The sequence below is a fragment of the Styela clava genome, chromosome 13 (genome assembly GCF_964204865.1).
Source record: "Styela clava chromosome 13, kaStyClav1.hap1.2, whole genome shotgun sequence".
In the NCBI taxonomy this organism is placed as follows: domain Eukaryota; kingdom Metazoa; phylum Chordata; class Ascidiacea; order Stolidobranchia; family Styelidae; genus Styela; species Styela clava.
This window is the reverse complement of record NC_135262.1, coordinates 6,903,794-6,918,510: the sequence shown is the minus strand read 5'-3', so window position 1 is coordinate 6,918,510 and position 14,717 is coordinate 6,903,794. Positions and strand designations below refer to the sequence as shown.

The following is a 14,717-nucleotide window of genomic DNA, read 5'->3' as shown; positions in this document are numbered from 1 at the left end:
AGTATGAGTTATTTTTCCGATTTGTGACAATTTTTTCGTGAGTACAAAAATACGAATCAAAAATTAATTATATTCGTGAACTTTACCACACATTTTAAGTCCGCAGATCGCCGTTGTATGTTTGAGTATTAATACTTTTATTATTTCATAAATACGAAAATAGGAATCAAAAACTATTTATAATCGGGTAGTTTACCACATATTCTAAGTCCACAGATCACCGTTGTATTTTGTAAATACGAAAAGAGGAATCAAAAATTAATATTAATCGCGAGTTTGCCACACAATTTATGTCCACAGATTGCCGTGATATTGTGCCTAATATAATTAGTTTTTGATTCTTATTTTCGTACTGACGAAAAAATTGTCACAAGTCGGAAAAATAATTTATACTCCTTTTTGGGAAATAATTTGGATAATGGTTGCCATTGGTTTGTACCTAAAAGTATGGACTTTTTACTAGGAAGATTTTGTGCTGCGCAAAATATCCAATCCATGACCGATACCATTATTTAAAATGCCTTACCGTGTTAATTAAATTCTATTATCATAACTCAAATGTTGGTAAATCAGGCAGTTTACCACACATTCGAAGTCCACAGATCGCCGTTGCATTTAGAATTATATTAGTTTTATTATTTTGTAAATACGAATTCGAAATTAATTATAATTGGGCAGTTCCCCACATCGGTCAGTATACCACAGATTTTATGTCCACAGATTGTCGATACAACCATGAGTTGAACAGAATTAAATTAATACGGCATGACATTTTAAATGCTGGTACCAGTCATTATTTTGCGCAACAACGAATCATCCTGGTAAAGGATCGATACTTTTAACTATCGTTATCAAAATTATTTGCCAGAAATTATTTTCTAATAAATCGACTTGTTTTTCCAACTTGTGACAATTTATTGGATATCGTAACAATTACGGCTAAAAATACCGTATTTCCCGGTTAATAAGTCTACATGGCAAATAGGATCATGTTAGTTTGGTAGAATCATACTCACAGAATTAACTATTTTTAACAATAAAGTTTTAAAGCGGCAAGCATTTTGGACAACCTATTAACCCGAATGTTGAAATAATTTTCGAATGTGGTAAGTACTACACTGTACGTCCACGGGTTATTTCACAGCTGTGTTTTCCTGTCCCTGTCGTTTTCTGCTGAATCGACAAAACTGAAGGGTCACAAATCATTTTATCACGGTGGCCGTGTTTCTCTTTAAAGTAACGATAACCGGCCTGCGATTGAATATCATGATTGGCAGACCCTATGACCCAAATATAAGGTTACACAAATCATGCTTGAGAAGACTCATGCGAATAATAAGCAGGCCACATAGAAATAAAATAAATATACTTTCTCAAATAGACGAAGAAAAAAAATCAGGCCGAAAAATTGGGCCTAGAAAAACGACTAATTAGCCGGGGAAATACGGTGATTGTCAATTTTTCGACTAATGGAAATGTGTCGCAACACTATGCGACGTACGGTCGCACAGAATATAAACAATCAAAGTGCCGATACTATTTCATCGTCATTACAATACGCGAGACAGCATAAAAAGTCGTTTGAAGATTCCGGTAAAACGAAACATCACGTTTACGGCGAAAGTGGCTACTATTCGGAATTATTCGAAAATCAGCCGAAAAGGTATTCGAATACTTTGATATTCGAATAAATTCGAATATTCGATTCGTTTTGGACCCTGGGCCTGTCAAATATATTCGCCTCTTAAAAACGGGCCGCGAAGTGAATACTTCAATAAATTGCGTGCCAAAAATTAAAAAACGAACAAGTAGAATACTGTTCGGGCATTGGGCGATTTAAAAACGGGACTACCAATTTATAACCTTCAGTTCAGTCAATTGGCAATAATGACTGCCCGGTAAATGATGTGAAATTTTTTCTTTTCATTGCTGTAACAATTTAGCACTTTTTAACTTCAAATATTAAATAAGGTATGACATGTATTCTGATATTAAATTCGCTAACAATTCATAAAAGCGAAGACAGTGAAAAAAGGGAAGCGAAGACAGTGTCTGTAGACAAAAATATTCCTTACTCTCAATGTACTGTCTGTATCATCTGCAGAAGCTGGTGTAACAGCACAAATAATTGCAGTGAGAGAATTTCCGCCAAGAGAAGGCTGAAGGATTCTTGTGAGTTTTGAATCCCGATAACTTATGAATCTTAAAAAATAAGATTAAAAATATTATATCATTACTATTATTATACGATAATTGTTTAGAAAATACATACAAGGAAATGAATAAATATAATTGATAAATTTAGTTCAATGTATTGAAAGGGCTGTGATTCTGGATATTCTCAATGGAGATGGCGTTATATTTTCAAACTACTCAGAGACGGGAGTCAAGGTTCTGAAAGTCAAAATTTTAGACTTTCAATGAATAGAAAATTAGTTTCATTTTCTACATCAACTCAATAAAGCATGAAATTTTCCGAGTGTCCATATTATAGTCTGTTAAACTAGGCTTGCATATTTCAAAGTTTTTGTGAAGGAGCAATGAAGGAGAATTGTAAAGTCATTACGGGGAAAACATGGGAATTGAAAATGTAGAAAACTTACTGTGCTGATTGTCCACTTTCTGAAGCCTTACATATCTGGTTGATGACAAGACCAAGAGTGGAAAGACTTTTGTTGATATGGCAACCTTCCTTTAACCTTTGACCTTCAGCGCCAGTTTGACTTGCTCTCTCTGACCCAGCGAGATCAACAAGATTCTATATAAATATAGACTCTCTTAATTAATTAAAAACGAAGATTCACTCTTTACAACTTCAGAGTTGTATAATAGTTTTAAAAGCTAGCATACAGACAGATTTTTCTCTTGATTGACGCACAATTCCGCATGAGGAAAAAAACAATAATTGACGTGACTGCACTTGTGCTATAAGAAATATTCACGGAGATATAGCTCATCGGCCTAAAGATGATGGCCTAAAAAAGCATGTCACACTGGCAAGTATAACAAAATAGCGTTGTAAAAATCACACACATTATTATTCATTATTGACTTTTCAGAAATTTTCAGAATGAGGCGTTTTGGACCCAAAGCTGTATTTTATTAAATGAATGAGCACTTCCATGCAAACTATCTTTACAACATTTTTGTAAAATTAATTTTCTGAATAAAGTATTACCAGTTGCGAGACTTTAACAGCAGAATCATTATCAATTGAATCTCTTGTCGAGTCATGTTCAGCTCTTTCTCTGCTTTCGATGATCTGTTAAAAGAATATATTAATTAGTTGATCTGAGAATTAGCAATTTTGCACCTGAAACTGAAATTTTAAATACTAAAATGAAAATTCACATGCCTAGTTCAATTGAACTAAAATGGATGCTACAGACAAGGATATGTGTAAACCATGACAGTGGATTACAGATCAAATTGTCAAGTGAAATTTGTGGCTCATAAGCAATCAACAGCGAAGAATGTGTCGCGGATAATTACCAATCGACTCAGACTACTGATGCGATGCCTCCAACGCCACATTGACTCCGACAGATCCCAAATTCGTAGAAATCAAATTTTGACAATAAAAAATTTAGCATAAGCACTACAAGGGTAATTTACAATAGACTCCAACTACTGACGAGAACGAATTTCAACCCCAATTGAAATAAAATTTGACTCCAATCTGACTCTGACTCCAGCTCCCAAGTAAATCAAATTTTGACAATAAAAATTTTTGCATACATGATCCAGGGATAATTTACAATGGACTCCGACTGCCGACAGGAAAAATTCACACTCCAGCTCACACTCAATTTAAAAAAATTTAGACTTCGACGTCAGATTAATTTCTAAATATTGAATTCGATTATCACCATTACAAATCTAAAACTCCATATTCCGCATAGTTCAAAAATACAACTCTAATGACAACATGTCAAACTCAGACTTTGCAGCAGTGCAATAATTGATACATTGTAAATACAAGATGTTGAACTTACCATTCTAAATATAGTATGAGATCTACTGCTTCTTTCATTCATATTTGTACATCCAGTATGTCTTCTCTTATCGCCAGATTCCATGAGTTTTAGGACTTCCTTTGACGACATGACCAATTTTTCAGTCAATCCTTGTACAACAGCATTACGCTAAAATCAAATTATATTAATGAGGATTTTTCATCCTCTAAATTCTAAAGTTTTCTATAACGACTCCACAACTCTGCACAAAAAAGAATACTAACAAATTCATCTTCTCTGATTTGTAATCCAGGTCCTTCGGTAGTTGGTGCTAAAAGATCACGAACAACTTCGTTGTAAATTTCCATGTAAGAAACACGAAGAAGAAATTCTCTCTCTGGTGTCTGTATAAAAAGCATATTATCTTATATTTTTGCATGCAGAAAAATACATGACCAAATATTTCCATGATTGTGACGTGGGGCAACAAATGTTATCACACTGTCCCTGCAGAATGAATGTATAGCCCAATGTCAACTGCCCACATCATATTTTGTTCATGGCATATATAAAGGGCAGTTTAGGTAAGTTCGAGGGGGGTAAATTCTCTTTTAAATATGCCAAGAGGTAAACAATAGAGTAAAAGTTGAGAATCCCCGAGTTAGATTCTAGTGCGCCTGGCTTTTTTGTCACATTTTCTTGTCTTTTCAATAAACTTTACATGTCAATGGATGATATTGGGTCTAGTATGATGCCAGAATCTTTGATTAAGATGTTGAAATTGCGAGTCGGACTCCAATAATATTAATCATAATTTTCACTAATCCTGATGTAACTAATTCCATTCAAACATAATTATGAACTTTTATAGTTGAAATGACACCAATATATTCAACAAATCCATCACAAATAAAACATCATTCAAACCAGTCTAAAATTGAAAAAAATATTTTTTGTCAAAAATGCTTTGTTGAAAAAAAGAACACCCATTTCCTGACAGTTTTAAACCATTACCTTGTAAATACAAATATAAAAATCACAATGTGAAAAATAAACAAACCTTTTGAATCAAAGCAAAAGTATCATTCACAGAAAGTGGAATGATTCCCAGATTCCTGCGATCTCCCATCATTGTGTAAGTTTTACCAGATGAGGTTTGGCCATACGCAAAAACAGTACCTAAACAAATAAAAAATATTCAATTTTCGTTTAATTTGTCAAGTTAATAGGATGGTGGAATATGGATGACGTTTATTATGGAGACTCTGGAGAAATATGGAGTATATTCTATAATGGGGATATGATCTGAGAAAATCCTTTCTTATTGTCATGCTCTAGAGTTGGAAAAACTGTTTGTTATTCTATTTTCTCACCATTGAATCCACCCATGGCCGATTGAACAATCGGTTCAACAATTTCTTCATAAACTTCTCCTGTTATTTCGTCACTGTCAAATACTCGATCTAAATTTGAATAAATAGAATGTATGGCCGATACGATGTAAATAATTTTTTTGTTATTAATTATTCATAGTTTGCAAGAACAAAATATAAAAATCGAGATATTGAAATAAGATCTATATAATAAAATCACAGATATTGAGAATCTTAAAAGTATTGAAAAAATATTAACAATTGAAAATGTAAGAAAATGATTTTTTACTGTAGCGTCGAGAGCTTTAATGAACAATTATTAATAGGCTGAAAACGAGTTTCGCTCATGGTGATTGATTTCAAATAGTCTACATCACAGCAAACATCATGATCTCACTCCCTCGTTTCAAATAGAGTTCTCATTTTATGAGTCTGAATATCGGCGACAATCTTGGAATCCGAGAACACAGTAATGCAGAAAAGCTAATTGGAGAATGATTAAAAATTACCAAAAATGTACGGTTTGCTTTTTCCTTCCTTCAACTTAATCTGATGAGTGTCAGCAGTCCATAATATATCAGATCCTTGTTCCCTAATACAAAAAAAATTTTTTTTAGGAAAAAATCTTTTGATCAATCAATCAAATCGTTTTTTATTAGCCATTCCGATTCCGGTAAAGCATAACAAAATGAAAACAAAAAAGATCACAGTATTTGTACTGAATGGCAGAATGACCGCGAAATGAAAATTTGGTTTACTTCGATCTTGTCAGCGGCAACCTTAAAATAGCGGGTCTGGTATAGTTTAGTACCACATGCACTTCTAGTTGGCCTGGCTCAACAATTTTTGCATATGTCAATCCTAACCCTCACCTGACTATGTCACCCAAAAATTACGTCATTTCGACGTCACAGTGGCGTAATAATGCCCACCAAAGTATGCGAATGGTTGTCCAAAACGCGCAGACGAGCACCCGAAATCGAGCAAGCTATCTCTCTCGTTTTCTCGTCACAACGATCACGATAGGAGAGAGTTCGCCCGCCGGCTTTAGCGAGTTCGTTATCGGCGGCGCAGATGTCCTTTCGGGCGATCGTAATTATACTTTGGCAAGACCCATGACGTGATGGTGACGTCGCAGTGACATAATTTTTGGATGGCATAGTCAGGTGGGGGTTAGGAATAACATATGCAAAATTCGTTATGCTACGCCCACTGGAAGTACCTGTGGTACTAAACTATACTAGACCCAAAATAGCTAACAATAAAAATGAACAAAGTCAAAACATGGCATAAAATACAAAATACAGGAATGAGCACCTTGAAATCAGAGGCCTGATTCGAATGGCAACTTTCACGGAATCCATGACCTTCCTTTAGATTGTTCAAGTAAGTACAGAATTATTTTTGATGATTATTATAGCAAAGCAATATATTCCTGTATTCTGAACTAGCCTAGCATCTAAAATTCTTTGAATGCAGGAATGAGAGAGAATTTATTTTATGACAATTCAAAAATTTAAAAAACAAGAACAAACAACATAAACAATGGCAAAAGGTTCAGAGCTAAGAAAAGCATTCATAGCCTAATTTGCATACATTTCAAATTATGTATTCAACTCCAATACAGGTTATCTATTTCGCAATTCGAAACAACCAAAACCTAGCTTTCATACTGACCGCCATAATTAACAACCAACCAGCACATACGATTTGGGTAAGCTGCGACACCTAACGGCTATATTCAAAATTTTCGCCTGTCAGGAGATCGATGGGTGTTTCTAAGACCCCTGCTCGTCATCGCGTCTACAATCCTTTTAAAATAACCCCTTGAGGAACAAAATGAGCAGAGCATTGAGCTACTATATTTATATAATCCCTGAATTTTAGAAATCAAACTAAAACCCGACAAGTGACAAGTAAAAACGCGAAAACTAGCGTTTACAAAAAATGTTTAAACATGTATGCCGCGAGCCGAGGCCATTTATCTTTCAGTTTCGTAGCGTACATAAGGTAACTACCTGAAAATGATTTTAAAGTGTTCCTTAGAAATTTAGTAACAAATATTGCCTTGTTCCCACTTCCAAAAGTTGCACGTTTCACAGAAAAGACGCTTTTACCACAATAAAAATGTGTTACCATCTGTCCTATTTTCTCTGCTTTTCCGGTATCATGGGCCAATGAACGCAGACTTCTGCATGACGTAACAAACAAATTAGTCAGCTGTAGGTGGATCCCCAGTGGTTGGATGAATATCAGATGTACCGGTACTGCTACTGCTCGCTTTGGCGTTGAGTAGCCTTTCCATAGTTTTTTTCAGTTATTATTAGTTCAGTTATTCTAAGGAGGTGTTGAAAAGTATAAGTAAGATATTAAACACTTGTATATCCTTACCATAAATACCAATTTTAGTTGAGCACTAGTCTATCTCATAAGACGTTGTTAAATAGGTACGGTGCAGTAACTCCAAGAAAGGCTAGACCTAGAATAATATGTCACAAACAACGATATTTTCTGGCTTGCATGAAATGTTTATGATTAATTTAATGACTCTTCTTGACTATTCAGCAGACTTATACAACTATATAGGCCACAGCATATTTGGAAATAGAAATTAATGGCTGTTTCTGTAATGCACGGTTGTGTGAAAGAGAAGAAAATAATCAATTTTACTAATGTCGGTTGGTCTAATCTAAATCTAAATTCATAGAGTCGACAAGAACCTGGGAAGCAATGATAAGTTATGCCGGAGTGGAAAGAAAGTAGCATTCGAAACGATTGAGAGGTGAGAAATCAAGTTGTAGACAGACAGTTGATGTTTAAAAATATTGTCTATAGTTCATACTGTCATAGGGCATTTCATACCGTGATATATCAAAATTTAGTGTAGATATAGTCTAGTAATGGTATGCAAACACTGCTGGACTGTAGTACATGCAATGAGCATATATACGCTCATTGTGTACATCAGATAAAATGCATTATGTATTCAAGGTATTAGTTAGTATTTAGTGGTATTTTTACACTCATGCTGTTCCAAATATGATTTTCTTCCTCATTTTAGATACTGTACTACAAAAGAAAACGGCAATTTTCCTCATTTTAGATACTGTACTACAAAAGAAAACGGCAATGTTCCACCAATCCGACCTAACACAGGCTCTAATCCCTGCTGCTATCAGTGCTATAAAATGGATTAAACAAGAAGTCTTGAAGCGTAAAGGTATATGAGAATCATAATAGTTGCAAACAGCTTATATGTGCCCATCTGCCCATCAAACTCATTTTGGAGACTTCATTGAGGTTTTCAATTCATTTTTTTCTCAACTATGAAGATCTTTTGAGGTTAACGAGGCATTAATAAATAAAGCTGAGGAATTTGTTCGTTCACTGTATGAAGAGGATATGAAGAATGTAAATGATACCAGGGCACGTCTATTCAACACTGGCAAACATAAGGATTATGCTCTCCACCCAACAATGATTCACTGAAGAAGCATATGGCCCTCAAATCAGTTCTTGAGTTGGCAAACTGCAAGTGTAAGAAAAATAGTCAAAATAATTTATGCAAGTATGCCAAAATCAACTTAAATTGCACAGATTTTTGTTTTTGTATTGACTGCAAAAATCACAGTACACTTATAGAGGAAAAGTCGATTTTCGAGATAGTGGATTTCGAAAACAATTCAGAAGAAAGTGAATTAGATATTGCAGTTGATTTAATAAGTATCATTTATTTTTTTGTTCGGACATTTGTTAGTGTCGTAGTCCTGTTTCTAGAAATAATATTGCCTTTGTTCAAATACCCACATAAATTAAAAAAAGACTAATTGTAATATTTCTGTTCACTATGTTATGTACATATTGTACATTCATTTAATTTTCTTGACTTTTCCGGTAAATTTCTAAGTGAGAAATAACTGATTTATTTATGTTTTCGTGCTCACGATGTTAATTTGTGACTTCATTGCTTAAAAATAAATACGTTTGATAGCTTCTATAAAATGGATGTAGCTTTTTATGCTGTTCTTGTTGTAAACTGCTTGTGGTTATTACATAAAATTTATTCGCTAATGTGAATCAGCGTTGTTGGTGTCGCTGCTTTCGAGGTCACTCGCGACTCCTGTCACACAATTAAAGTATTTTTTGTTGTTGGTTACATGTATGCCATATTTTTCGTAATCTACCTAATAAATTATGATTGACTGAGAAAGTCCGATTTTGGTCAGGCAAAACATTACAGGAATACATTTGTGTTAGTGTGCTGTAGGGCTCTCGAATTGCATAGTTCTTATGTATGTGTTGTAAACTTACGGTTATTGAATTTCCGGGAAACCTCTTATATTCAATTTCGCACCATGATTGTGGAACAAGCTGTAATGCGTTCAGTATGTTCATTTTCACACAAAACTGAAGGATTTATTGAGTTACCAGATGTGCGCTACGAAACTCATTTTCTGGGCGTTTTCAAGGCTTCGTCCCACGGCCCGTGTCCGTGGTAAGGAGGATCTACATGTGTTTAATAACTTACTTATACATTTTTCAACAACGTATTAGCATAACCAAACTAATATTGACTAAACAGGGCTATAAAAAGGCTGCCCAACTCAACGCAAGGCCGAGCAGTAATAACTAATATTCATCCGCTCGTTACAAGCTGATTCGATTCAATTGTTACGTCATGCAGAAGTCATTGTTCATTGCCGAAAATGTAGAGAATATAGGACAGATCGTAGCACATATTTCTTGTAGTAAAAGCGTCTTTTCCATAAAACGTGCAACTTTTGGAAGTGGGAACAAGACAATATTTGTTACTAAATTTTTAAGGAACATTTTAAAATCATTTTCAGGTAGTTACCTGATGTGCGCTACGAAACTCACTTTCTAGACGTTTTTCAGGGCCTCGGCTCGCGGCCTAATGGCTGAAATGTGACTGGATAGGGATTTGTTCGTAGAGAATTGTTTTAAAACAATTGTTTTAAATCAAGTTTTCTTTTGCCTGTTATGTTTGAAATGGCTGTATTATTTGATTTTTTGTATTAATTGAATAGGTTGAAGAAAAATGGGTGTAAAAGCTTGCCAAGCGCTGATTATTCCTAATAAACCCTTGGAAACGCCACACAATTCATAAGCCGTTACGATAAATGATATGATGTCCCAGTCCCATCGTTGTTCATTTTAGCAAGGCCAGTCTTTATAGGTTCCACGTTTAAACTCAAAGAAATCAAGATCTCTACTTGAGGTCAACATCCATAATGTACAAAATGAGATGGCACAACTTATCTATTCTTGCAGGGATCGTGACCTACGTAGAAATCAGAATTGCATGGCGTCCTTACACGGATAACGTATGCAATATAAATCTACTTTAAACGCGATTTGTAGATAGTTAAGAGTGATAACGTGAGGGACGAATCCATTCTCTACTAGACGAAATACAAAATCTTGATTTTCAGTTAATATTCCTATCTCTATTTAGACCGGGCCCGACGCAATTTGTTTTGCATATATATAGGGCCCGTACTAGTTGAGGCAGACTCTGCCTTTAGTTTAACTTTTTACAATTTTCCCAACATATTCGTTCTGGATGTTAAAACACTGTAATATGACTTACCATAAAATTCAAATATATATATATGGATCTTTATTTAATTTTCTTATATTCACAAACTAACGACAATTAAACAAAGATTTTTTTAAAAGAATAGAGGTTTCTACTTGTATATGCTTATAAATTATAGAGAAAGCTTGCTTTATTTGTCAATTGGAAAAAGTTTCCGTAGAATATAAATAAAAGTAGAAGGCTGTAGGTAGGCTACAGATGACGATACAGGTACAGATAACGGTCATCAGAATCAATTACCAACCAATTTCTATCAATACCCTATAATTCAGCGTTTCCCAACCTTTTTCGGCCACGGAATACTTACGCTTTTTATCTCGCCTGGCGGAACACCAAAAATGAAAGAGTAAAATTGATAAAGAAAAACGGTGTACTTCAGCGGTTCCGAATGGGTTCTCGTGGCGAGTTGCCAAATTCGCCGAGAAAACTAACATAATTGTGTTAAACATGCCTAAAAGATGGTTGAATATTTTACATATTGCATTTATTAAGAATGTTTTATTGTTTCTTAAGGTGCTGTGTATATGAATCAATTCCTTTACCATTATATGTCGTTTATTTTCCATTACGTAGTGTTTGTCTCTAATGGTACGTATAATGGAGATAGAAGTACTTGCCGCAATTTCGTGAGCTGTAGTTTATTTATCTACTGAATAAAGTTTAGCGAATATGAGTAATTTTTTCGGCATTTCAAAGTAAAACCAGGCATAAATGGAGGAAGAAGCGTTGACCTTTTGCCTTTATTCTTTAAACCTACTCATAGCAAAACCAAAAGGATTGCTGTAAACTTGATAATAAACTTAACAGCCAAAGAGCTAGGTCAACGGTTAACGAAAATGTCACTACCCCGCTCTGAGTCCGCTTTAGACCGACGGTGACGGAATATCGAACGGTCAGTTGGGCGACAACTTCACGATCCATAGATCGCCATGGCGTGCACTCGTGATATTCACTGTCCGAGTCCAATTCACATTGGTTGGCTTTTATATTGGGTGCATTGATGTTTTATACTTTATATTTAATCTTAGTCTTATTTCGGTGGGTGTGCAGAACGTGTTATATTGATGAAATTTTTTTTTTTAAACATAACAAATAATGTAATTAAAACTGATTAGCTATTTTGGGAATAAGACATTGTAGATACTGAGAATTACATTCGTTTTTGGAATTTTTAGTTTTCAGGACTGGTGCATATAGTGAAGTTGAAAAATTGCGTATGTCCTCAAGTCATAGACACATTTATGCCCAAGTCACAGTGCGCCATTATGACGTCACTTAACTGCGTCATACAAATTAACTTAAATCCGGCTACGAACAAAAAATTGAACCATGGCAAATTAGTGACTCTCAGTGGCATAACAATAACATTAGGAAGTTTTTTACGTTTTTTTCAAAACTGCTAAAAATGACTTACGCAATTCGGTTATAAGCGTGGCGATATATATATCGGTATCGGCACTCTAGCATATAATTGAATGTTGTTGCAAATCCTCGTAGAAAAAACCAATAACGGTAACGCAACGGCGCAACATCCCGGACTCTCCTTTCGTGCGTACAAATTTTGAGGATGATTGTAGCACTGTATGCATGTCCAACAATTCTTACCAAATAGTCGATCGCATCAGTTGGCTTCGGTAACCGACATTCTCCAATTTCACTCACGACAGTTCTATCTAACCCTAATCAATCAATCATCATTTTTTCGTCAACACAATCAATATAAATATACCACGGAAATATGACAAGATATAAAGAAAGTGAATAAAAAAAGACGAACTTTATATGTGTCACAGGAGTCGCGAGGAACCACGAAAGGTCTTCGAGTAGCGACACCTACGATGCTGGTTCAGCTTACCTAACGCGTGTATCTTTTCCCTCTTCTCTGTTTCCTATTTCATCTTTCTCGATCTTTTATTTCTCAGTTACTTTTATTTCATGGTGGTACTACTTGCATATTTTAATTTTAACACTATCCCCACGGCTGACTTATCAAATTTTAAACAGTTATTGACACAACCATCACCCTTTTTCCTTCAGGCTAGAGACATTTGAAAACACAAAAAAGTCCGTACATAAAACAATGCACATTTTCTGGAGTTGTCATGAAAATCAAACCTTCTGCCCATACGGTAGCACTGATCACCTTTTTTTTTGTAGATTTTGTTAACACTAGAATCACTACGATATATATTTGAAAATGGTGATTCACAGAGACCTATGTTCAATATTGAATTTCAAAATACATCAATGACACGGCCCATACTATTATGATAGTGCTTCAATTTTGCTTGATATTTGAAATACCGACTGAAAACATTTATATTTGAATTCTGCTTGAAATAATACAACTGCAAGTGGTGGGAACAAACACGCGTGTAGGTATTTTCGAATCGTGGTCGCATCCACGAGTAAAAAGGGGTACAAAGATATTGCTCTAAGTCTAAAGTATTATCCATGTGACCTGGAAGAGTTTCTGCCTGAGAAACTTATTATTAATTTTTTTGCACTTCTGAAAACAGCGAATTTAAATGTTTAGGCTTATTAATAAAAATAATTTTGGATTGTGAATGTCTCTTTGTTTGATGATTTCTGATTGATGCGATGATTCATAATTGAGCGAGGGGTCATCTGATTTCGACAATGGGACGGGGAATGTTGAATTCAATAGTTTTACTCTGAGTTGAAAACGAAATTTTAAACAAAAAAATTGAATGTGGAGGTGTCGTTAAGATCTTTGCTTTGTCCGAATGTCATAGATAGAAAACCTGAAACATATAAGTAAATATTTCTGTATGCATTTGTTCATCTATTTCAATATTAGAGTCTTGGATACTTATACCTGCCAGCAAAAATGTCTTCTCTTTGCCGGGTATTAAATTGTACGGCGGCTTGGCTGTTACATCCCCATTTATTCAGTTTTCGCATTATCGACCAATCGTACCATATCGTAGCCATTTTTCTCTCACTCAATTTCCTGACATATTTACCTTTTTTAATTGATTTGCGTATATGATGTATTGTTTATTTGATCCTTTATTTGAAAAGTAAGACAAAATCACATAAAAAACATTTGAAAGGTAAAAAAAAAGAATAATGAATGAGGCTAGATCTGACGTAATCAAGTTGCTATCACATGGCTACTGTGGCGAATACAAATACATTTCATGGAATGTTTTCCATGAGATGACAAGCCTGTGACTTTCCAAATGCAGTCCGTGCGATATTTCAATTGTCGTCTGCTACCCATAATTTATTTGTATAAAACTCAAAATCACGATCGTACAAAAAAGTTGTCAAGTGTCATGACATGAAAACATTCGTCTAGGACTATAGGGCTAGGATTTGTTTGATTCAGTGGGGTCTGACTAATATCCATGTTGAGCAAAATGTTTGCGTCACAATCGCAGTACAGGAAGTGAAAATGTTGATTCTTATCGTCATTACACCAATGTAAGTGATGGCTAGGTTTTTCTCTAAATACAGAAATCAGAACGCTTATTGTCGGCTATAATGTAATATCTGCATAGTGATCAGGGCTGTGGCTTCGTCAAAAATTTACATTCAACTCCAAGACCTTACTCCGGCGATAGTGACAACTGACAACCAAATAAATATTGTATATATTATGATGTGGACAATCTAGCAATATTGTTGCAGCCTCTGTGTGACATCTCGACTGTACAATATCACAGGAAATGCTCTTGCATATTTACCTCAATCGGTGGGTCATAAACCGTAATTACTAAATGAATCATTTGCTTGCTTCAT

General features: G+C 34.8%; 1 protein-coding gene across 2 annotated transcripts in view; it reads right to left on the bottom strand.

The window, feature by feature from the left end:
- LOC120333254 (uncharacterized) overlaps positions 1-6,767 on the bottom strand; it is a 40,402-nt gene extending 33,635 nt beyond the window's left edge. For both annotated transcript variants that reach the window (XM_039400624.2, XM_039400625.2), the window contains exons 1-9: positions 6,647-6,767; positions 5,839-5,921; positions 5,330-5,419; positions 5,017-5,135; positions 4,241-4,360; positions 3,996-4,145; positions 3,179-3,262; positions 2,604-2,758; positions 2,076-2,202 (exon numbers count right to left, since the gene is read on the bottom strand). In XM_039400624.2, the coding sequence (XP_039256558.2) occupies positions 2,076-2,202; positions 2,604-2,758; positions 3,179-3,262; positions 3,996-4,145; positions 4,241-4,360; positions 5,017-5,135; positions 5,330-5,419; positions 5,839-5,921; positions 6,647-6,693 (975 nt within the window). In that variant the 5' untranslated portion in view covers positions 6,694-6,767. The remainder of the gene's footprint in view (positions 1-2,075; positions 2,203-2,603; positions 2,759-3,178; positions 3,263-3,995; positions 4,146-4,240; positions 4,361-5,016; positions 5,136-5,329; positions 5,420-5,838; positions 5,922-6,646) is intronic.
- Between the last annotated feature and the right edge of the window lie 7,950 nt (positions 6,768-14,717).